The sequence below is a fragment of the Procambarus clarkii genome, chromosome 28, assembly GCF_040958095.1.
Source record: "Procambarus clarkii isolate CNS0578487 chromosome 28, FALCON_Pclarkii_2.0, whole genome shotgun sequence".
Lineage (NCBI taxonomy): Eukaryota > Metazoa > Arthropoda > Malacostraca > Decapoda > Cambaridae > Procambarus > Procambarus clarkii.
The window spans coordinates 3,254,342-3,279,585 of NC_091177.1; the positions used below are offsets into that span (position 1 = coordinate 3,254,342).

Here is a 25,244-nt window from a genome sequence, read left to right on the forward strand (position 1 = left end):
GGAAAATTATAATTATCGTTCAAATTTGAGCAAACAGACTTCTGCTGTCCACGGCACTGAGACGGGTACTATAGGACGTACTATGGTACGTGAGGAAGAGTTGGTGCCTAGTGATAGCTAATAACTGTAAATTTACCACAGGGAAACTGTGAACATTAGTATCATAGGAACTATAAGCATTATGTGACATAAGTACTATGGTATCCCGAGGACAGGTTGAAACTGCCATAAAACAGAGATGGCACCACTCCCGTGCCAGGTAAGTCCACTATGGGCTCACCATAGCCCGTGCTATTTGCCCCGCTCCTGTGCCAGGTAATTTACGGGCTCACCATAGCCCGTGCTACTTGGAACCTGTTCAGAGTAGCTGAATCTATAACAACAACAATACCATGAATATTCCATTGAAGAATAGACATTGCCAAAAAGACAACAGAAAGGGAATGAGAGAACAAATGTAAAGAATGGTAAATTGCAATCTAGCAAAGACGACGGAGTCGAGAGAGTGGTAGGATGGGCCAGAGGCAGACTGACAGAATCTGGAGTGGGAGGGGGCATCGGAGGACAGTCCTCACCCCAAAGGAAATGAAGTGAGGAAGGGCAGAAACAGAGGAGTGTACTTTATCAAGGATGGCCCCCGAGAGAGAGAATTAAGAGCCAAGGGAATCTTCACAGCTGAGACAGGTGATGCCACTATTAAAATGAGAGGAAATGCAAGGACAGAGTTGGATGCAGAAGGCAAGGGATGTATTTACTATTTGTGCCTGCAGAATCTAGCCATTAGCTCTTGGACCAATGTATTGATGCGTTCTTACCTGTCAGGTTTACATTTTACGACAGACAAGTGTACCGGTAGCAATGTACTGGGTGGCAGCCTCCACAGTCTCAGCAGGAGGAAGAATGAGAGCAGACAATGCAAAGATGGCAGGAAGTAGGATGGACAACGGCCTGGACAGACAGGTGTTGTGGAGGGCTAAGAAGAATGATAGGGTCGAGAGCACAAGAAACAGAAGACATAAGAGAAGTGACACGAGGACGAGTAGAAGACTAGGAAGGAAGGAAACACCAGGCAGGGAATCATGAAGACCCTCTGTTTCAGAACGCAGAGGAGCAGAAGTTGGGAAGTTGGTGGAGGTGTTTGGGTCCAAGGAACTGGAAATGGTTGTGGATCTGGGAAAGGTTGAGAAGTGGGACGCAGTACATGCTGAAGATAGAGGGAAGACGATGCACCTGGCATCTCGCCTTAGGGAAAAATAAACAATCACAATGTTTTAAATTAAGAATGGCTTCCTCAAACTTGTAGTGCACATGTGGGAGAAGGCAGGGTGGGAGTCACCACTATTGATGCAGTGAGCTCGGGAAGATGAGAACTCCTCAGAATGACCCGAGACTACACAAGGGACACAGACACCTCACTTGTGCACTTCAAAGACCATGTCCTAATCTCCAGCGCACATGGCAGAAGCAAGGAGAGGGGCTGTACTCCTGAACGTAGCATCTGGCACATGCAAGATTTATGAAAGACAGAAAGATCCACTATCAAATTGCTACAAATTTGCTACACAAGGGGGTCGAGTGAACGTATCAATCTGGAGGATAGAATGACATTAGGGCTTGAAGATATATTTAATATCCTTGTGGCAGTCTGAGGTCCCCATCACAAGTCATGATGTGGTGTGGGAGAATAACTGTGGCAATGCTGCCATTTAACCAGGCATTTTTTGAGATCCAAACTGGGGGTCTCACCAATGCAGGACACGTAGCCAGGTGGTCCGTTGCCTCTTGAGAAGGGGCTGCAACTACATGTTCCAGTTTGGGACATAAATGAGGTACATTGCATATTCAGATGCACGTTTCCATACAACAAAAGTTAATATATCGTAGTCAGCATAACTATTTTGTAATTACCAGATATGATAAGGATACAGCTTACAGGGATGACTATTTGTAACTAAAAATCTTGCCATACTATATTCTTAATTAATATCCCTTGTACCATAACAAATAGGTTTATTGTCTACTGTAATGCCAAAAAGAACATTTGAAGTCTGGACATTTACCTACCTTCCTTCCTCTTAGCTCTCAATGTTTTAAAAGTCCCCAGTACAACTCATATTATTTTAACAAAAGTCAAGGAGTTATAAAAATTTCATTACAAATAAAACTTCAATAGTATTTACTTCTCCATGTCTATTTTTCTTGCACATCCACTTATCACATATAGGATTGAGAAACCACTAATTAAATGTACACAACAAATAAGGCATTTACCTTATATATTTGATTGGTATACAAGTAAGAGGGAAAAAAAAATCTATACTACAGGTTCTAGGGCAGATTCATTGGCTAGGATTAAATTACGCTGAACACACAACAGCTTTGCTGCTGCTCTTCTCGCTCCAGCTGCTTGAGCAGGAGTCTGTGCACCTATAAAGTTACCAACAAACTCTCTGGCTGTATCGGTCTGAGGTGACGGCTTAGGTGCAGTGATAGCCAAGAGTTCTGCATATGTGAATGCATCTGGTGGAGACAGAAGGGGCACTAAGTTTGGAAGAAGTGCTGGTGGAGTGAGTGTAAGAAGAGTGTGGCTGTATGGGGCAGCTATCAACTCGTGCAGGATGTTCACAACCAGCTGGGATACAGGACTCACAACTCCAGCCCGACTAACCTTAAAAAAAAATATATATACACATGTAAAAATATACATGGGACTCGGTTATTATGTCTCCTCACATACTATATTTCAAGACTCTCCCCCCCCCCCCACCTACCCATTCCCAATAAGTGAATAATGCATTGAGACAAAAGTCTCTAGGATGTCAGTAAGAAAAACCTTGACTGGTTACTGGAAAACCAAGGCAAGTGATGGTAGGATGCCACACACATAATGATGGTTACCAGTTCCTGCAACTGTATTGTGATGATGGGTGCTGTCACCTAGTGGCAGTTTGGGTAACCTTTGGTTGCTAACTAGTATTTAACAAAGTGAAAGCTGCATTTTTTGTTTTCCTTGCATTTTTATATTGTGGCTTAAGATTGACTCCAATGCCTCCATTCCCTGAACTATAACTGGCACAAGGTCAACAGGAGTCTGGTGGGTTCCGATATAGATTCTGGCCTGAGAAGCATCCAAGAGGTCAGTTGCTAGAAACAAATGACAAGTATCAATGGAGAGAAGAGATAAGGAAAAAAATAAAGAGGTAGGAAAGAGAAAGACATTAAGGATACAGCCATAGGATGTAATTGAAAAAATGACTTAATTAAACTATTGTTTCATTATTACCTGTGTCATGAGCATGAGTAGTGACTGAACAGCAACTAAGAGGGATGTTCCATCTTTGGTCAGCCCTGGAGTGCCCCTGGCAATAGCCAGGTCCATTGAGTGAAGTTGGAGGTTACACTCTAGATCCTCTAATTCCCTGTCATGATAAGTCCTCTTTCTGTTGACCCCACCTATCACAGTCACAGATGCTGCTGCTGCCTGAAAAGTTTGTAAAAAAAATTAAAATTTAATAAATGTACAAAATAGGTAAAGATTAATGAAGAGCTCAATAACAGTGTGAATTTTTATTCTCTCTTTTATGACCCATGTTCCACTTTTATATGGTGGATATCTCCAGTAGATTTAAGACAGTGGAGTTTTGCTGGGTTGCCAGCCATATTAGCATGTCCTTAAATGAGCTTGTGACGCTGTTGCTAAGCAGACTATCTGCACTTGTCCCCTCTCCCTTAAAGGTATCCCCTATTATGACTTCTACATAGTTATCCATTCCTCAACCCTTGCCCATTGGCAGGGTCGTTGGTCTTCTGTTACTAGTAACAAACTGCGTGCTCTTAAGAGTAGTGTATCCCCATGGCCCAATCTCCAATATATATAAATACCAATATATGGTATATATGTATCTATGACCAATACTGTATATGTATCCCCAATATATGGTAAATACTGATACCTTAATTACTGTTTTATAAACACTAACCTCAGACTTGACTGGGGCTTGCTGGACAGCTAACCATGCTGATATAATCATCATGACAGTCAGACGAGACAGCGCTTCTGTACGTTGTTTGCTTATTAACTCCCCTAAAAAAAAAAAAAAAATTATATATATATATATATATATATATATATATATATATATATATATATATATATATATATATATATATATATATATATATATATATATATATATATATATATATATATATATATATATATATATATATATATATATATATATATATATATATATATATATATATATATATATATATATATATATATATATATACATATATATATAATATATATATATATATAATATATATATATATATAATATATATATATAATATATATATCTCCATAAAAAACATTAAAACATTCATTTTTAACAAGTGAAAATAATACACTTAAATTACCTGAAGAATTCCCCTCATTGTTACCTGGGACAGATTTCTCAGGTGATCCAAAAAATTTGTTTGATGGTTATGTTATAATTTAATTGAAAATGCCTCAATATCTATTGTTCTTATGTAAGTATACTTTAAGGCTTTGAGTATTTTATTTGAAAAGCACTTTTTTGAACAGTATACAGTACATAACAAAGGTAAGATCCTACAAATTGCTGATTAGAATGTGGTGCAGTTAGGAAAACAGAAAAACTGGAATGGTAAGAACAAACCGTCTCCTACCATTGGTGCCAGTAGACAAAATATGGCCACCACAAAAGCATCATAATCAAGGTTATGGGGCAGCAGATAGGGAGTTTGTAGTTCCAAGCAAATACGTACATTCAAATCGACTCGAGGGATTGAGTATTTTCCAGGATCTTCCAAGCACCAGAATGACCCAGTGTAGACAAGTTTGAAATGTTCCCTGCTGTACCAGAGCGAAATGTTGACCTGCTCTGACTGCCAAATCCTAATCAGGAATTGGTACGATCTTGTCTTAGGAAGCAACCGAGTGGAAAATCTTGGGTAATAATGCAAGTACGGAACTTATATTTACAAGCAAATATACATCATATCAATGTACTAAGGCTATATTAATTTACCAGTAGCTAGCAAAAAGCAATCAGTTTATTGACAAAATATACAACTACTTAGATCTTACCTGAACAAGGCCCAGATATATACATGGGTAGAGCATGTACCAATAAGCTTAGTGTACAACCCACTACATCTTGATGTAGGAGACCATAAATTATGTCCATTCCACGAGTCAGGTCAGAATGAAAGACACTATGCATACCAGCCTGTAAATAAATAACTAATTACAGCTATGAACAAAGTGAAGTGATCATATCTTAAATTTATGAAACTCACAAGGTTCTTTCTTATTTCTCTTAGAGGTCTATTTTATATATTCAGTATAATTTTCTTTTTCATCTTCACTAAATTTAGCTTCATCAAGGATATCTACAGATTAGGACAATAGGCAAGACAACAAACCACCATATTTTAGGTTAAAAGAAACTCTAGGAAGAAATTCATTTTGTGCTCCTGCTAGGCAGACTGAAATGTATAACCAAGGAAGGCTAACGAAAACACTAAGAATGTACTAACCTTAATGAGATCGCAGACGAACCACCTCGTGCCTCCTAAGCGGAGAAGATCCCTGAAAGTGGCTAAAGCCTGGTGTGAAATAATGCCACTGGGAAATACTTGGTTCCAAGTTTCTCTTAAGAGATGAGAAAGTGGCTCTTGGGAGGACAAGAGAGTGTGAGAGTTGTTCTCTCCTGGACTACTGTTGCCACTTCTGTTATTGAAAAATATAATTTAAGTCAATATTTAACTGACTTTACAGGAAAAAATATGTATCACAAATTAAACATTTTAATAAACATTTCATCAGAAATTTTGAGCAAACAAAAATTTAAATATTAATAGTGTCAGTTATATGGAAGGAATGATGCAAGTCAAGATGGATAAAAGTATTTCCAATACTGTATGGATGGATGTATTTGCAATACTGTATGGATAAATGTATTTGCAAGCCAAGATGGATAAAAATGACATGAATAAAGTGAGGCCCTACAAACCTGGTTATATTTTAAGGGGTGTTTAAAGAACATGCAGTATATTAGTAGTGTAAAATTACCATGTACTGTTATCACTAAATCACAAAGAAAAGTGGTTTTTGGATGTCATTGCTTAGCACAAAATAATAAGGAATCTTTCTTATGATAAAGAAAATGAGTCATGTTTACACAAAGAGGCTGTGTTTGTTTTAAAGCACAGACTGACAAATATGAAATTATTCTAATCATCTTCACGATGGGGTATCAGACTTACTTACATTGTTCTTTAACATACCTATTACTGTTTGCAGAGTTTGATAGTGAATGGACTCCCCCTTTCATAACCTGCACCATATTCTCCACAATCTGTACCATCAGTGTTGACCTGATCACAAAGTATACAGTAGTAGTGTATTTGCATAACAAATGCATGGTATTTGAAGGACAAAATAAATCATAACTAGTTAACTAATATTCCCTATAGCACGGTATGACCAAAACAAAACAAATGGCGGCACTTGCGTATGCTCAAATATTTCAACATTTTTATTACCTGTCTTTAAAGTTGTCAAGGGTAGGTATAGATGGATCATGATCACCAAGAGAGGTATGTAAATAATGCAGAAAACTAAGGGGCTCAACTGCTTGCTCTGCATCCACAACCTGTAATGAAATTACAAGTTTCATGTACTCTGCCTGCAACTTTGTTACCAAAATAATATGGCAGTACCCTAATTATAAAGCAAATTTTATATATGTTTAATTTCCTCTGATGGGTAGCATATAAATATATATTTTTTGTTGTCAAACTATAAAATACAAATAAGTGTAATGTCTCCCAGACATTACACTCATCTGTGAATGTGAGCTTCACATACACCACCCATTTAGATATTGTGTGTCATAATTATTGTGCACGATAATTGCCTGTCCCATTGACAGTGCCATTGTGATTTATTGCACATCATCATTACCCGAGTATCTGGTTGGAACTCCTGTGACCCCTTTGCACACCGGCAGTTAGGTTTGCTGTGTTAATGATTGGCTGTCAATCGTGTTAAGTTAGGTGTTTCTCCACGAGTGGATCCGAATCGATTAGTCAGACGTCAAGAGTCTCGCTAATGCAACCATAGCCTTTCTGACGTCAATCTAAAGTAAATCAAACACTCTTTGTATTAGTGGTTAAATTGTAAATAAACTACTGTTAAGCTTTATGCAGTGTTTCTGTTGAACCACTTCTGAATACTGCCAACTATTACTCAAGCCATCAGCTCCAGGTGTCTTCAACACCGAGTTGCCTATTATTCACTGATCTATCAATGTGAAGAGGACCCTAGAAGTCCCTTAAAGTGTTTCAAACATTGAGGAGATTCTTATGACCAACATGGATCAGGACCAGGTGAGGCTAGTCTGAGAAGAGACCCTCAAGGACTAACTCGACCTTGCTCCTAGGCCCTGTACGGTTGCTCTCGTATTTTCTCTGCTGGATTCCGACAGCTTCGTGAAACGTCTGCCATATGTACATTGGTGACGTACGCATTGCAGTCAGGAAAGGAAAATAGAAAACCCCACATCATATTTCTTGTTCGGCAGAATTCACAGTACTGTATCCTAATTACTATTCGGATTAAAAGGTAAAAATGGGTTAAAAAGTGGAATGTGAATTCGTTCCGAATACTCTTTGAGATTCGGCTTACCTGAATCTGAATTACAGAGCTCTTACAGTACAGGATTACAGCAAACTTTTTTTTAACTCGCCTGAACATGGGAACAAAGCCACGTGACCACACAAATAGGGAGACAGCAAAGGTGATATCGAAGTCGGTCGAGGAGTTCCTTAACATGCTGTACTGGAAGTGCTCCTTGTTGTGCAGCACTCACCACCTCCCTGAGTGCCACAGTTGCTATTTGGCACACGTCACTCCATCTAACCATACTGTGGATAAACCATTATACGAGGTAATGTAATACAAAATGCTAAAAATGGCTATCAGACTGATATTCAAGTCTACTGTACAGCATAAGAATGTGAAGCAGAACAGCATGACCATTCAAGTGCAAGAGTGATATGAGGCCATGAAGTGAATGAACAAAATGTACTACTGAATAATAGACAATATTTAAACACACACAATGTAAGTGGTTGGTGTGAAGAATGGAGTAATTAAATGCTAAGGAAAAGGGAAAAAAATGTTTTGAGAAAACATTCACTTTACCACAAAGCAAACAGGAAAACTTTCTTGTCCAACTACTTGGGGTGGACGGTAGAGCAACGGTTTCGCTTCACGCTGGTCAGCGTTCAATCCCTGACCGTCCAAATGGTTGGGCACCATACCTTTCCCCGGTCCCATTTCAAATCCTTATCCTGACCCTTTCCAAGTGCTATATAGTGGTAATGGTTTGGCACTTTCCCTTGATAGTTCCCTTCCTGCCTTACTTGAATTCTAATGAATAATTACCTATACTTATTTCAATATCTAAGACCTACTGATAAATACTACAGTTTACCTGGATGATACAAAAAAGCTTGACAAAATATACTCTGAGAAATAAAGTTATAATTAGATAATAGGGAGGTAATAGTAATTAATGCAAGAATTTGAGCTCTGACAAACTATCACGTGTAGTTAGTGTGTTGAATGAATGAAACAAAGCTGCCAAAAAAATTACAAAGTTCACTTTTGCAAACAGTGTTAGACAGTTGTAACAAGTCGAGTTCCAAATGTATTTGGAAGACAGGACACGAGCATAGCTCTCATCCTGTCATCACTTGGGTAATTATGAGGCAATGAAATGGCTGAAAGAGCAATGTGGAAGTTGTGCTTGTATGGAGGCACTAGTTTCCTATGGTATCCTACCAAGTGTGTCGAGTGTCAATGCAAATATTTTAAAACCCTTTCCTATTATATCTTCCTTTTCTCTAGTATTTGCCACTCCACCTCCAAGCAAGAGGGAAATGGAATAGAGAGATAAAACACAAAGCAATTAGAAAACACACTTGTACTTCATGTCAAGCTCCGAAATATTGACTTCTCTAATGAATTCTTCTACAGCATTCTGGTCAGTGCGAATAGTCATCAATGGAGCTTTGACACGACCTAGCTCTGGCATATTCTCTTTCATCCATTGCTCCACAAAGGTTTCACATTTTTCTGACACTACAACCTGAAAAGAAATTAACTTTGAATACTTATGTAAAAATAATAATTTATTAATATTAAGTAATATTTAATGAGAAATTTAAAATCTTCTCCCAATGTTCCATTTAAAAAATAATTCTGTAAATCATTCCAATACATTCATCTGCCAAATAAATATAAACACAAGCACGCACACACACACACTACGAATATACAAAATAGTAACAGGAATCAACAAAATTGACATAGGAATTCTTGAGACCTGCAACTTCAAGAAGAAGAGGTCATTGATTCAAGCTAAGGAAACAAAGATGTCAAAAAATATTTGCTAACAGGGTGGAAGTAGTTAAGCAAGAAGGCATATGACAAATCATACTGGAAAGATGGGACACCACGTGCGTAACTCTCAACCTGTAACTACACACTACTGTATTTCCATATTGTACACTCCCTCCACACACGCACACAAACACACATACTTTGCTTGTATTTTATATTACATCTCAATATTCATCGGTTACATAACTGGCACCTTTCACTATTCATTCCAGTACAACTATAAAAGTTAATTTTACTGATTATCATTGAAGAATATCTTAAAATCTTAAGAAATCATAGAAGAAAATATGGAATTAAAACATCATATAGCTCTGGAACCCTTGACTTTACATTTCATCAGGATCACTGGTTTTCTGGAGACAGAACTCCAAATAATCATCCTTATACACATCTTGATAGACTGAACTTTACCTCACCCCATCTCCTCTCCAGTGCCTTTTGAATATCCAAGACACAGACAATGCTACATAGTTTTTCTGGCTTGGTACCTTTTAATAATTACTGACTTGCTTCCCCTTTCCAGCCAGGTGACAGTTTCATTTACGTTACTTATCTAGATAGGAACCCAGGGTTAGCTGGTTAGTTGTGCCTGTCCATAATGCAAGCCATAGCTTACAAAACTTTGACAGCCTTGCTCACAATTATTAATATATTTTTAATATCATACATAGATACTATATACAGTACTATATTCTTTTCTTATATATTCTGCTTAATTTTACACACACACACACACACAAATACAAGGTATTCCACACTTACATCAATGCCATATAACTGTACTATATGGCATAGCAGAAGAAAGGATATATCAAACATAAGTGCACGGTTGATGGCCATTTTCGTAGTTTCACCAGGCTGTGGGTCCTGTGGACAGCAAAATGAAGACGAAAAATACAAATGAAATATCCCACACATTACATTTGCATTATTAATGTATCAAAGAAATCAAACAAAATGTCCAAATTTCAAAATAACTCACCATACTTAGCTCATTGAATTTAACAAATTTCTGAGCAAATATATGTAAGCTGCCAGAGGCTGCAGCAGCTGCCAGGAGGAGGTCTCTGCTCTTGCCATTGATAAGGAGATTCATTACAGGTAACACTGATTCCTGAAATATAATTTAACTGTTCACAACTCAAATTACAGGACTAAAATTTAAATGTGAATCTCTCTCCAAGCAAAATGATCATACACCATTATGCACTTGTTTTGTGGAGGTACTTATTATGGAAGGTACTAACATGGAAAGAAAATAAATTTAGTTATGTGAAAAGCAAGCCTACAGAAAGTATGAAGGTAAGGTAATTATGAGGTGAAAGCACTGAGTCAGTGTGACTATACAGCATTTGGAAGTGTGGTGGTGCTAAACTTTAACACAACGAAAGGAATGCACATGACAAAACAGCAAAAAAAAAAAAAATTGACAAATTTTACTCCACTTCTTAGTGGAGAAACAGAATATACTTAGTACAAACAGAATATACATTATCATTATCCTGTTTCCCACTTATGGGGTGGGAAGGTATCTGACAGGCAAAAAAAAAAAAAAAAAAAAAAAAAAAAAAAGGCAAAAGTTTTAGATAGTCAATTCAAAAATTTAAAATATCACTCAGTCAGTATGTGATATATCCACAAAATGTACAGTAATACGATGGCTAGCCAAGCACTGCTACCACTCTGGCAGTTATCTACAGCAAAACCCTCATTGCTTCATTAAGACAGTGTAGAGTGCTCCTCATCAATTGTCATATATAGCATACAATTTGCTCCCCTTCCTGCAAGCCAATTCACTCAGCCTTGTCCCTTACCGTATCTCATGCATTATATATACTCGCACCCAGTTTCCTCACACAACTCTGTCACCATGTATACCCATCTTCTTGACCTTTCTCTATCCAACTTTATTCAAATGCATTAGTATATTTTCTCTTCACAAGTACAATACAGTATATCTTCCTTCGGTTACACATTCCCAAACTACTTAAAAACTCTTCAATATTAAAATTTAATGAACAAATGAGTTTGGGGGGATATTAATAGGAACTGCCTCATATGGGCCAATAGACCTTCTGCAATTTTGCATATATCATATATCAAGTATAATTTGATATATGTGCATATATCAAATCTAACATTCTCAGATTAGCTATGAATAGGTCTGCAACCCTCTTTAGGACACTTGCTTTTATCTTCTGAATAATCCATTCATGTTACCACAGTTCTGCTGTATATACATCACATGAACATCACTACACCTATGTGAATATTAAATCACTCATTACTGCATTAACTGTTACGCATACACTACTTCCAATAAACAAACATTACACAGTGTTTAACAAAACTCAACCAACTACTGTATATGTGTAAAGTGCAGATAGTGCCAATGTTTGTTGCATTGGTTCTAAACTCCATCACATTAATTTTAAATAATCATTGCCCCATGTTGACCAAACCACACACTAGAAGGTGAAGGGACGACGACGTTTTGGTCCATCCTGGACCATTCTCTAGTCGATTGTCACAATCGACATTTTCACAATTGACTTGAGAATGGTCCAGGACGGACCGAAATGTTGTCGTCCCTTCACCTTCTAGTGCGTGGTCTGGTCAACATATTTCTGCCATGTTTTTGTGATGCCTCGTCTGCATCATTGCCCCATACCCCATTCTTTTCTTAACAGGCACTTCCTTTCTTCTTTCTCTTGTTCTTATAATACTTACCTGATTTTTATTACTTAAGGTCTTCAAGATGCTGGTGACGGTGGGCTGTGCACGGAGGACAAGATTTGGGGTGCCTGGATGGGATCCCTGGGCATCATTATTTTGGATGTTGGCCAGGACATTTGATTCTTGAACTCTGCAAGAGACATACATTAGTTATTCATATGCAACGTTTTTGTACCACTATAGCTGAAAACATTAATAATCAAATAAAAATCAATCTCAGAACTAGCCATCAACCTCACTGCTATGATGGCTTGAGCATCTCTCTCCGATATAAGGCTTGTTTTATTGACAAGCTCATTTAGGAGGTACTCCAAACAATTGCAATTGACACGTAAGTCAACTTGGTCCAGGAGCAGCGTCAGTTGAGACAGGTGTTGCACAGCTGTCAACAAGTCCTCAGATTCTCCACTGGTGGCTTCCCCTGCAAATAAAGAAAAAGTATTGAGCTTTCTAAACAAAAACTAAACACTTTCACTAAACACACTTTCTAAACCGGTCTTGCAGTTGTTCCCAAACCAAAGTCATCATTGTCAGAATCTTATCTCCTGCCAGCCTTCCGTTGACCTTGTCCCACACCATGATAAGTCACACTGCAGACAGTTTTGTCAAGGTTTATAAGGAAAGAAAGGTAGTGGAAAGTCTAACATTAGCTATTGCTGAGGGACAAGACTGCTAAAAAGATATGCAAATTATTGTCTTGTTAGCTGCAGTACTTATTAAGAAACCAAGTTACCAGATGACAGCACATACCATTATAACAGTGTCAAAGTCAGCAACCTCTCTTTAAGCCAGACCATCCAAGCAAGCTCTGGAGAAAGAGATCAAAATGTTGGAAATGGAAGCATCCAGGGGTTTGGCTCAGAAAGGAGTGTAAGTGTGAATCCCTTGGAGTGACTCCTGAGCCATCTCCCAACACTGAACAAAGCTATGCAAGCTAGATAAAAGGAATGAAGAAAAACAGGGCACGTATGTTATCCAAACATGAAGTGCATGGTCCAAATGAATGGAAGTTAAACCAGAGAAGAGACCAAAGGTACCCATAGCTGCCCATCATCAGATGCAGCCCAAGGCAAGACACATTAGTGAAGTAGCAAACTGCCAACATATAATTTGACCTCTAGAAACCATGGTCCAAATGTCAAAGCTTAACTACCTGGTGGTGAAGCTATGATAGGTATACTGTGGAATATAGCCAAGGTGTATGGATTTGAAGAGCAGCAGCTGAATGAGAAGCACAGATACTTGCACAACTAGGACAGAGGGTATGATGAATATCAGGGCAGAGGAACCAAGCCAGAATAGGAAAGACAATGATGAAAAGTATGTAAATCATTCATAGCTAAGAAATGAAGTTATAGCCACTGACCAAAACCATCAGGGAGCAAAGCCTTCAGACTTACATCCTCCAAAGGCGGCAAAACCCAAAATCAACAAGGACAAATTTCTAGAACAATGTCTTGTAGACCATAAATGCTTTCTAAAGAGTATGAGAAGGATGAAGAAAAATTACAACCCAACTTAGGAATAGGAGTGTTGTGCATGAGGTAGAGCTCAGGGAATAACCATGGAAGAAAATGTCATGAACACTGCCACAGATGAATGAAGACAATTGAAGTACAAGAAAACAAAGCCAGAAACCAGTGATTGGTTTAGTGATGGCTGGTGACAAAGCCTCAGCACATGCCAGAAACATCTGCTTGAAAACAACATCAAACAGCACCTGGGAAGGTAATCCTGAAACACAGTCATGTCAGATATCTTTAGCCAGTACATAACTAATTATATATGCTGAAAGTCAAATTGTAAAACATGGACAAATCCCCTGTGCTGAAATAGCAGCATCAATGGAAAAACTAGTAAGATGTAGAATGAAGCACTATGGTTGGAAGATGCTAGGCACAAAGTGAAATTGTCAGCTTTTCCAACCCTGTTGATGTGTAAGGTGCTACTACCTGGTGGTGTGAGGAGCATGTAGTTTTATAATAGCAGTTGGTGCAGTAGTGAAAAAAAGGCATTCTTTGTGATAATTAGAACATACAGAGGTTGTTGAGGGTATTGCTCACTTTTTGGTGTAATAGTGAGCTGGCCTCCTCTGTGGTGGCAATTAGAGAAATTCCTGCAAGAAGTGCGAGACCAACAGTTATAGTGGATAAATGGGCCTGAGGGTTGCTTCAAGCAGTAGGCTGTGGGACTAAGTTATCACAAGTCGAGCCTGGGCCCCAGGCCAGGCATGGGGAGTAGAACTCTTGGAACCCTCCCCAGGGTTCCAAGATATTTGAACCCTTGCAATAACTCTCCAGGGTTATCTCCAGATAACACACAACACACTATCTCCCTTACCCTATATATCTCTAGTAAGACCATTTGCAAAAATCTTTGTCAGATTAGAGCAGCAGCATCACAAAAGTGTAGTGTGGGGATACAAGTAATAGTGGACCATAATGGATTATGCTCAGAAGCACCCAAGGTCTTTCAGTTCTGAAAATATATAGCCGAATTACTGTATTACCAGCATAATAGCAAGTGAAAAATACCTCTGGCTAGGTTGCTCATTATCCAAATGTCATTAAATCATGGTTATTTTATAGAACAAAGTCTTGCACCTAACTGTCAGAATTGAATTGGTAAAGGGGTAATTTATGCACCAGATATAAATGGGTAGGAGGCAGTGCATAAACAACTAATATCACTCATTCACCTGTAGCCACTGATAGATAAGCACCTATTAGTACAGTATTTTAGGTACCGCTCGTATTTTCTCCCTTCACACCAATGATTTTTAATACAGTTCTAAAATCTGTCACTATGGAGCAACCTGGCCCAGTAACAATCAGGAGCTTTCTTGCACCACTTTACACAAGTCTTAAAAGGTTTAAAGCCAATATATGAAGGAGTTCTCCAGATATCACATACAGTACATTTTTTAAAGATAAAACATGACAATAACAGTTAACATCTTCATAAACTCACCACTAAGAATAACATGAATAGTGTACAAAATGGAAGGAACTTTTATAAACGTGAAGCCAACCCATTTAAGCTCTTGATAGGGATGGTATTCTGGACAACTCAACCCCAAAAAACTGTTCCTCAAAAGCTCCAGATAAAGCTCCATGGTGCTCAGTCCCTGAAAAGAAAGGAAAATATGCATGAGGCTACACTCCCGGTTCCAGTTCCCAGTTCAGCATAAGGTGCTTCATGTAGCTGAAGTACACACAAACATCAAGTATAAAAGACGAAAAAAACATTGGTTATATATCCAGTTAAATATAATTATACTTAAGTATATTGATGCATTCATAATGGCACATATTTAAAGGTGTGTGTGGAAGACTGGACACAAACATGTATAAAACTACCTTAAAAAACTATAAAACTTTACAAAACTACCTTATGTGCTCAATTGCCTAGTTGCCTTTTTAAGGTATAAAACAAACCAAAGAAAATTTGCAGCTTTGTGGAATGACAACTAGACAAATATATAGACAGTCAAAAGTATTGCCTTATCATTCTCATTCCACTGGTAACTGACAACAGTACACATGCGAGATCAAAATGGAATATAGTCATTGCTCTTTGAATTCTCTGTGGCATTTTTGGTTAATACAAAATCAAATTTTAGTATGAAAATAACTTAAGGATAAAAGGGAATACTGTAATAGATAATATTTATCATCAAAATATATGCAAGACAGGCAAAAATAGATACAAAAAGTTCAAAGTATCTCAAAATATTACACATTATATATATTACTCATGAAACATGAAAAACAGAGTTAAACAAGGTAAATAATACCTGGAGCTGTTGAAGGAGCAGCAACTGGTGGGCAAATGTGGATGCATCACGAGTGGTATGAGTTATTACCTCCAGCATTACGAGACTGTGCATAGCATGACATAATGGAGTGGTTCTGCTGTCAAACTTGTGCTTGTTATCAATGCTCTCCAAGGGTAGATAATCACGCAGTTGGCTGCATCAACAAATTAGCCATAAATAATATTCAGAAAATAAAATAATGTATTTATTCATTAGTTGTTAAATGTATGTTTTCCACAACCAAGTTAATATATACTTCCACACTAGCATTCACATCTTTATTTCCAAAATAAAAAGATAATATGACTGGAAAATTTCACTTACCAAACAGTCTTTATATGAATGTCCTTGTTCTCTACAATGGCACCAGCACCAGCTAACAAAGTCTCAACTTCTACCATTTTCTTTACACAGCTTCCCCAAGTTGCTAAACAATTAATGAAATGGGAGAGACAGATATAATTACATCACTTATATGAAGCACAATGAATGTTAATCAAATAGAATACCTCTACATCACAATTGTACAGTTGTTGGCATGACAACCCACACACTACAGCATAGACACGGGATGAAATCAAAAGTATGACTCACTGAAAAATGCACATCCGTGCACATACACAAATGGAAAAATGTAGTGCACTTAAGGAGCAGGTTGTGGAAGCAAAAACTATTCATAATTATAAAACTAGATATGACAGGGAAATAAGACCGGAGTTATTGCTATAAACAACCGATGGCTAGAAAGGGGGATCCAAGAGTTAATGCGCGATCCTGCAGGTACAAATAGGCGAGTACAATGAAAAATTAAAATTATGCTGTGCTACTGGAGCATAGAAACGTAATACTGCATAATTAAAATTTCTGAGATTAATATCATTCCATTAAATAATGTTCTCTGAAGTCTAGATCACTCTGGATGTTGCAACAATATAAGAATATGAATAATGTGAACGGCAATAATTAAGATACTGTTAGATGAATGCAAGATATAACTAAGGAGTGACTTCAACTGTTTTATATGTACTGTATTGTTAATAAATGGATGTCATTTTGAAAGTTGTTAACCTTTTCACACACACACACATTCTGCTCTCCCATGTTTTCTTAGCAAATGCCTTCCCGACTCAAGTGAAAATGCAAAATGGGGTAATGTTAATACAGTGTATTAATAATGATTCTAATGATGGCATTGATGATGACACTAATAATATTTCAAAGGTGCAACTCTTACAAAAATATGATAAAATAAAGGTGAAGTAGTAAGTTATACTGTAAGTATTACAAATCTAAGAATCTAGATGTAACAACAATAGAAGACAGTTATTCTCACTTGGCTCTTCCCGCCGACCAATTTCCAGCATGCAGGTGAGGAAAGGACAATTTAGGATGTCCAGCATGATGGAAGCTACCAGGCTGAGATTAGTGGAGTGCTCTGGAGCATTGCGCAAATCTAGCAGTTGTTGTGTTGTCCATCCCATCACCTGTTGTTAACAAGATGTTAAAAGCAATATCTTAACAGGTTCTAAAACATCAATCTACAAGAGGTCCCAAATGAGCAACATAAAAAAGGTCCTAATCAACTTAACAAAACAGATTAACTTGCAAGAGGCAAGTTAATCTTGCCTCTACCAGGCTTCAACCTTGAGGCCTGGTCGAGGACTGGGCCGCAAGGATGCTAAGCCCCGAAACCATCAGAAGGATAACCACATGGCAAGAGGTCTCAAGATCAGTTTATGAGACTTCTGGTAGGATCAACTTCATTTTAGAGTAGGGGAGAGGCAAGTCATTTTGCTCTCTGTCCTGGTATACTGGCTCCAAGTGCAGTACCGTGTCCTAGTACACTCGCCCAAAGTATAGTTCTGTATCCCTAAAACTGCTTGTAATTCACAGGTACCAACACTGCAGCTGATGCACAAAAGCATGGCAGAAAAACTGGTGTTACCTAAAGAAAAGTGAAGAATGCATGACTGAGGAGACAATACAAATATGGCTTTGAACTTTTGTGAAACTACTTTCAGAGTTGTATCATTTGAATACTACCCCCCCCCCTCCCCCACCGCAATTAAGGATGCCACTGTGTTTTGGGATAAGAATAATGTAGTCAAACAGATGTGACACAGCACTTCATTAAGAAAAATCAAAGCCCTCCCTTATAATCCTTAGAGGCCAAACGAGAGCTCTAAGAACATAAGAATAAAATACAGAAGGCCCATTGGCCCAAATGTGGCCATTCCTATTTAAATCCACCCAAACACATTCATATACTGTACATGTCTAACCTGCACTCAAACAATTCACCAAATGATTTGCCAAAGGCAGTGATTCTTTTATGTTTTCTGCTAGTTCAAAAGAACACTAACTTTGCATTAAATATGGATCCTACAATACAATTTCTTATTATGCAAGCCTATTTTCCATAATGGTGCAATTTGCACCTACATCCACTATATAAAAATCTTACAAATTTGAGGACCAATGTCATCAACATTAGGAGCACACTTTGTCATTCCAATACAAAACAATTAAATTTACCCGATATTTAGTTTTCATTATTTTTTACTTGTATAATATTGATTTTCATACTATATAAATTTTGTGCTATACAATATTCTATTATAAAAATGTCATAATATTAAAGAATATGAACCATACTCTGGAAGTTAAAACTAGCTTCCAGAGCTAAATATATTTCATGGGTGAAAAGGCTTCTTTTTTAAATTAAAGTTATAATAATTTTCAACACTCCTGCAAGTAATCAAATGATTACTGAGTGAGACTTTTAAAGTAAATACTCTACATTTTTAGCAATACAAGAAGAGAAGCAACCCACTGTAAATGTTTTTGCTACACCATTACACACAAGGTCTAATATACAGGTAGCACCAGCCAGCCAACTCCATCAACAACAGCAAAAGCCTGCATACCTCTACCAGTCACTTAAAACAATAGACATGGGCAACATACCTGCACCAGCCACTTGACCCCACCAACAACAGATGTAGCCAACATTAAGCAATCCTCGGGCTTTCCTCTGCATGACACACTTTTCTGTGAATGGCGCACATGTGAAGTGTGTCAACCTTCTTCAAAACTTTAATTAGCTTCAACAATAAATGATGCACTTAGTACAAGTGATTGATTTACATATTTAGTACTCAGTTTATGCTCCTAATCCCATCTCTCCCTTAAAAAGTACAAATTAATCAATTTCTGTTCCTCCACTGTTATTAATAATGTGCAATAAATTCAATTTAATACAAGTTTACCACATAATATTGAATGATACTGTATAATAATTTATGATGCATTAATCTGGGCCAACTTTTTTCCTAGCCATTCTTACCATAGACCTATTGATCTACGGAGAAAGTTAGTGCCCTCCACATTTAAACAATGTTAGAATTGAGACCATATTTCAGTTTAATAGGCAACTCTCAGGTTTACCAAGACTTTACTATGCTACTGCATAAAATAAAAATAAACCAAAGTTCAATCTAATGTTTTGTATTTTGTGCATAGTTATTATTTATATGCATACAAAATCCCTTTATATATACCTGTATATTATTATTTATCCAAAACAAAAATGTGTATTATATCATTAACAGTAAGAAAAATTGGTGATAAATACCTTAAAAAAATTATTAAAAAAAAATCATGTGAATCCAGATTAAGCCCAGAATGACGTACCTACTATAAATCTGAATTCTGGATGGTCCACTGTACTGTATTATACATACATCATTTAAATGTATAATTTATTAAAACTCTTGGTGCTGAAATTAATCCTATTAAACAGGGCTTCAAAATACACATCTCTATGCAAAGTTAGCCGTCTTCTCATACAGAGAAAAAATTTAACCCAATAATTAGCTTCCCACAGTTCATATGTTTGATCATGCAGTAGTTTTAAAATTCACTCCTGTATATACAGATTGCATTACGTATATTAACAGGTCGTCACCCTATCCTTATGTTTTCATAGAGCCCCTTACCATCATCGACTGCATCAGAGCGAGAAGAGCATGTACACAATGGGGCTTATGTAGGCCGTCATACTTGCTGATACTCTCAATCACACCACCAAAAGACACAATCTGAGAATAACAATACTGATTAGAAGATTATAAACAATATTTGCTGAAATTCACATCAATAACTTGTTAAATGCCCAAAATGCTATGTATGTTAGTGGCTTTGCAAGAATGTACAAATACCAATTTTATGTAATCTCACCAACCCATTGTACCTTCTTGTGAATGCAGTATTAGGTCACTATCTATAGTCAAGTCTGTTCAACAAATTTTTGACAAAAACTAATAAGCAAAATACAGTACAGTACTGTACTCCTATATGAACAAATACCTATACAGTATAATAGGGTAAAATATGAGTCTTTATTACTATTAAGAACAACCTGAAATAAAGATATCAAATTTTGTTTAGTCTATGAGTAATGGACATACAGTACAGTATTTAACTTTAAATTGATTTTATAGACAAAATATTTATCTTATTATGACCATTTCCCACAATCATAGGATGGGGAGTCATTGCCTGAAGAAAAAACCAAGCAGTGGAGCAATATAATGAAAGGTTATAAATATGAAAAATATAGCAATTGCCATTTAAGCAATACATGTAGTGCAGATAATATTTATTTGATCAGTACATTTTGAATTATCAAATGAATAACAAAGAAAAATGTATGATTTTAAGTTAAAGTGCACTGTTCACTGTTCACACAACCCCTGCTGCTCTTACACTCAACGCGCCCATCTTTCTCCCAGCCTTCCTCTCCCATTGCTACCCTCAAACACACTTGAATACTGTACTCTCTTCAAAAGTTGTACTATTCATACATTCGTTCTACATGCTTCAAACATCTCGGTACATGCTTTTTTAATTATTGAACATTTTTGTTCATAACTATTCTCCTAACACACCTATGGTTCTCAGATTATCCACTTCTACTGCTCTAATTCTTGATATTTCCTGATTTTACCTGACTTTCACACTCATACCACACCATCGTCTTACACCTGTAAATAATGGTAGAACAACACTCCACTGGCTGCATCTATTCTTATCTCTCTTTGTTTTCAGCTAGGTCTTTCATTGCATCAGCCCCTTTTCCCCATGATTCACTACTTTCAACTTCACTTGCACAAATACTGCATTTATCAATCATATCCAATTTTCCCTTTTTTTTGTTTTTATGCCTAGCAAAATATAGCACTATACAGACAAATAATATGATGGATATGACAATATTGAAAACAAGGGATGCCACACTAGTGATGGTACTCTTCAAAGCACAAGGCCATCTTGCATGGAATACAATATTGTTCAGTCCTCATATCCCCAATCAAGATGGCAAAACTACAGAGCCTGAAAATAAACAGATATCCTTTACTGCTTACACACAATCAGTGAAGCATTTAAATTACTGGGACTGCCTCAAAGCACTCAAACTATGCTTTCCATATGCTTGTAAGAGATGGAAAATACTGGAAAGTAAGGTTCCAAAACTTAACCAAATTACAACGTACTGGAGTGAGAGAAATGACAAGAAGTGTAATGAATAAACCACATTAAAAGTAGTGGTACCATCAGTACACACACTGTAAATATCAGAGGTCCATGACTTTTCAGCAACAACAAATGTAAGAAAATTAGTTGGAAAAGTAAAAGCTTTCAAGAGAGAGTGAGAGAGAGAGAACTTGAAAAGTTATTACTCAAGTTGTTGGACCAGCCTGGCTGTGATGGTTATTTTGGCCTGTGGGCCCAAATAGAAGAACTGTCAAAATCCTCAACAGGTAATCAAAAATTATCTTTTTATGTACTGTACCTCACATTTTACCTCACCCTCTCTTGTTCACTTTGTATCCATAAAATTCACTTTTTTCTTAATAACTCCCTAGCCACTTCACCATACCCAGCAGTTCTCATTACTGTACCAGGTAATTTGCAACTCAGCACATTTGCTTGCCAGTCTTAACAAAATATTCTTGTACACATTCCACACATCATAATCCAAGAAATCTTACATTTCTTAAACATAAAGGCAATCATCCAGAGAATATAAATGCAACTAACCTGAGAACTGAGTGAATGTCTAAGATACGAGAGAATGAGATTATTGGGCAGTGGTCCCATCAGAGCCTGCTGCAGAATATAATCAGCCAAGTGGTATATGTCACCACTCACAGCCCTTGGTAAAACCTGAAACATTTACCACTATAATAAAAATTTTGTTACCCTAATGTAATATTATATTTTCAGAACATTATATTATTATGTATATAATACTCAATATTTTACCCTTAACTTTCTCATCCAATTATTCTTCATCAAATTCACTGTTATTAATTCACTCAGATATACACAAACATGTTTCTTACGGTTTTTATATGGATTCCCCATTGTAAATCTGACCAGCGTTCCCGCCAAGCTCGGATCAAGAGTGAGCGGATGGTGCCAGCTTTACTGCTGGTCACTGGCTCAAGAACCATTTTGAAAGGCCAATTATGGCTACTTTAGTGAATAGTTCATGTATGGCAATACTGTATTTCTAGCTTGCACTCAAGTTAGATTTATAATCTGAAATACAGGACTAAAATATAATCATGCTCGATACAGTATTCAGTATTAGCAGTGACCTTAAAAATAAACAAAGTTATGTAACATGAAAAAAATATTCTTGCCAAAGGAAGATTACACACACTAAATTTGTGTGATACTTAAATTACACACACTACTGAGTTTAGTTTGAGAATGTTGAGACTTTAAAGGCCACAAACTGCATGGAGTATGTTCAGCATGTTTAGGAATTTAAACAGAAGGGTTGTGTGTTTGAAGACAGAGTTTGTTATAATTCTAAGAACAGATTCTTGCTGGGTGATGATGGGCTTCAGAAAATTTGCAGTGGTTGCACCCCATACACAGATACTATATGTTAGATAGGGATAAACTAGCGAGTTGTACTGTACAGTGAAATGAGAGCAGAGTGGGGAACATAATACAGTACAGCATCTGATTTTAGAGAGTATACCAACAGTTTTTGGTACTTTTTTTTTACTGTGTTGTATGTGGGTGGTGAAGTTTAGTCTCTATATGGGAGCCGGTCGGCTGAGCGGACAGCACACTGGACTTGTGATCCTGTGGTCCCGGGTTTGATCCCGGGCGCCGGCGAGAAACAATGGGCATTGTTTCTTTCACCCTATGCCCCTGTTACCTAGCAGTAAAATAGGTACCAGGGTGTTAGTCAGCTGTCACAGGCTGCTTCCTGGGGGTGGAGGCCTGGTCGAGGACCGGGCCGCGGGGACACTAAAACCCCGAAATCATCTCGAGATAACCTCTAGTTTATGTATTGGCTAAGGAACATTTCCATGCTAATGCTAATGTTAATATTTTCTATCTGAAGGTGAATTTGGTGTAATGATTTACTTTAAAATAAAATGTAGTAGGTCTTTTCTATGTTTAGTACGAGTTTGTTGGTCAACATCCATGAGTGGACTTTTTTAAATCCTTATTTGCAATATTATTTAGTGTATGTGGTTTGGGATCTGAAGAGATGAAGGTAGTATCATCAGCAAATAGTAGTAGTAGTAGTAGGGATCCATCAGTCTCAAAGACTATGGAGTTGCACATTTAAATATTGCAATCAGTATAGGTTTAAGAATGTTTAAGAGACATTTGGCAAATACTTGATGTATATAAGAGATAAAAAAAGGTCCCAAGATGCTGCCCTGTGGCACTCCTACAATTAATCGTAGAGTGGGGAGACATGTTATTGATGGCTACATAGTGGGGTCTGGCTGCTTGTAACTGACTTGCTACCACCATTTTAGTCCTTCCAGCAAAACAAAATGTGAATTTCAGCATCTAAATAAGACATTTGTGGACAGTCTTTAGTGCTAAGACCAGCTAGTAAATATTGAATATTTCTGGTCATTTCACACCCTTATCAATTTGACAGTCATTATCCTATCCTAAACTAACTAATCTTTTACTAAGAACTGTGCTGGCAGCAAGGAGGACTTTTCATTAATTTACTGGAAATGTATTGAGAGCTACTACGTCACTCGTGGCCTCGACAAGGAGAGGAAGCCGTGTCAAAAGTCATACCTGATGTTTTTATCGAGCTAGAGTTTAAAATTCAGCAGTATTTTGGCTTTGGTGGGCAGGCAGTTCCATAGGTTTATAATCCTATGGGTGACAAAGCATCTCCTGTTATGTCCTACATTGTTGGTAAGAATCATAAGGGTAATAAACTCATGGAACTGTCTAAACACAAATACAAAGACAAATTCACTTTAATATTCAGCTGGAAAAATATCGTAAGGAATAATGGGGTGTCTTTGATTAGCTGCTGGCTTCCAGTCCCCATCTAGGTCAGTAGATATACAGTAGTGGCTTTGAGGTAAATCCAGGTTAATAACCAACTTAATGTGCCAGAGACATATCAAAACATAAACCTATACCACCATACTCCAAACACAAATAAGGCTAGTTTGACCTTAGAGTATTATTAAGAAAATTACATGAAACAAAAGATAACTGTAGAGAAAAATATTTCCTTGCCAAGCTGCAGAAATTGTCAGCAAACCAAGTTGAAAAGATAATATAAATATCTTCCTTCTCTGGGGGAACTTAAGGTATATACTCACGCCGAGAGGCAATTACAAATTATTAGACCGAGTATACACATGACCAGGACAACCGAGAGTAGGGGGGGGTGTTCCTGTGATAAGCCGCCGGCTTCCTGTCCCCATGGAGGTCACTAGATGGTGTCCCTCAGGTAAAAGAAGTGTATGGCACAAGTGTCGGGAGGAGCGTGTGCCGACGCCTCTCACTCACCACGGCTGTCAGGCCTCAACTGCTGAGGGACCAGACAGGATTGCCAGATCCAAATTGCTAAAAGTAGCGAGCTGACGGTCTAAAAGTAGCGAATTTGTAATAAGAGTAGCCCAATTTTTTGTTTAGTGACTGATACGGGTTTCAAAGTAATCTATTATGATATATAGAGCACATTAAACGATTATAATTGTTTTATTAACATTATCTCTGCATATTTAACCAATATGATAATAGGATAACTTACCAATATTTACTGTTTGAAGCTTAATGGGTGTGAAGTCCTTCCACGTCTTTACAGTTGAAGATTACCAAGATCTTGATC

The 25,244-nt window shown here is 37.3% G+C and overlaps 1 protein-coding gene across 2 annotated transcripts; it reads right to left on the minus strand.

Moving 5' to 3' along the window:
- Positions 1-2,172: 2,172 nt before the first annotated feature.
- On the minus strand, positions 2,173-24,996 carry MED24 (mediator complex subunit 24). 2 transcript variants are annotated; one of them, XM_045737435.2, is made up of 22 exons: positions 24,923-24,996; positions 22,465-22,663; positions 22,160-22,285; positions 20,056-20,157; positions 19,025-19,108; positions 17,391-17,541; positions 16,382-16,484; positions 16,037-16,211; positions 15,211-15,367; positions 12,475-12,661; positions 12,235-12,370; positions 10,487-10,618; positions 10,267-10,371; positions 9,024-9,190; positions 7,784-7,961; positions 6,579-6,688; positions 6,321-6,410; positions 5,571-5,763; positions 5,119-5,260; positions 3,981-4,084; positions 3,284-3,481; positions 2,173-2,668 (listed from the first exon to the last, which is right to left on the minus strand). In XM_045737435.2, the coding sequence occupies exons 2-22, from the start codon at positions 22,573-22,575 to the stop codon at positions 2,315-2,317; spliced, it is 3,105 nt and encodes a 1,034-aa protein (XP_045593391.1). In that variant the 5' UTR covers positions 22,576-22,663; positions 24,923-24,996; the 3' UTR covers positions 2,173-2,314. The 2 variants fall into 2 exon arrangements, with proteins under 2 accessions (XP_045593391.1, XP_045593390.1); XM_045737434.2 differs by lacking the exon at positions 24,923-24,996 and adding an exon at positions 24,733-24,886.
- Between the last annotated feature and the right edge of the window lie 248 nt (positions 24,997-25,244).

What these genes read in the sequence shown, in the direction of transcription:
- MED24 (XM_045737435.2), bottom strand. Translation starts at nt 22,575, where the DNA reads ATGGTTCTTGAGCCAGTGACCAGCAGTAAAGCTGGCACCATCCGCTCA. An exon ending in CAAGCCATCATAGCAGTGAG is followed by an intron (nt 12,371 to 12,474) that starts GTTGATGGCTAG and finishes TGTCTCTTGCAG; the next exon opens with AGTTCAAGAATCAAATGTCC. An exon ending in GAGCTTGACATGAAGTACAA is followed by an intron (nt 7,962 to 9,023) that starts GTGTGTTTTCTA and finishes GTTTATCCACAG; the next exon opens with TATGGTTAGATGGAGTGACG.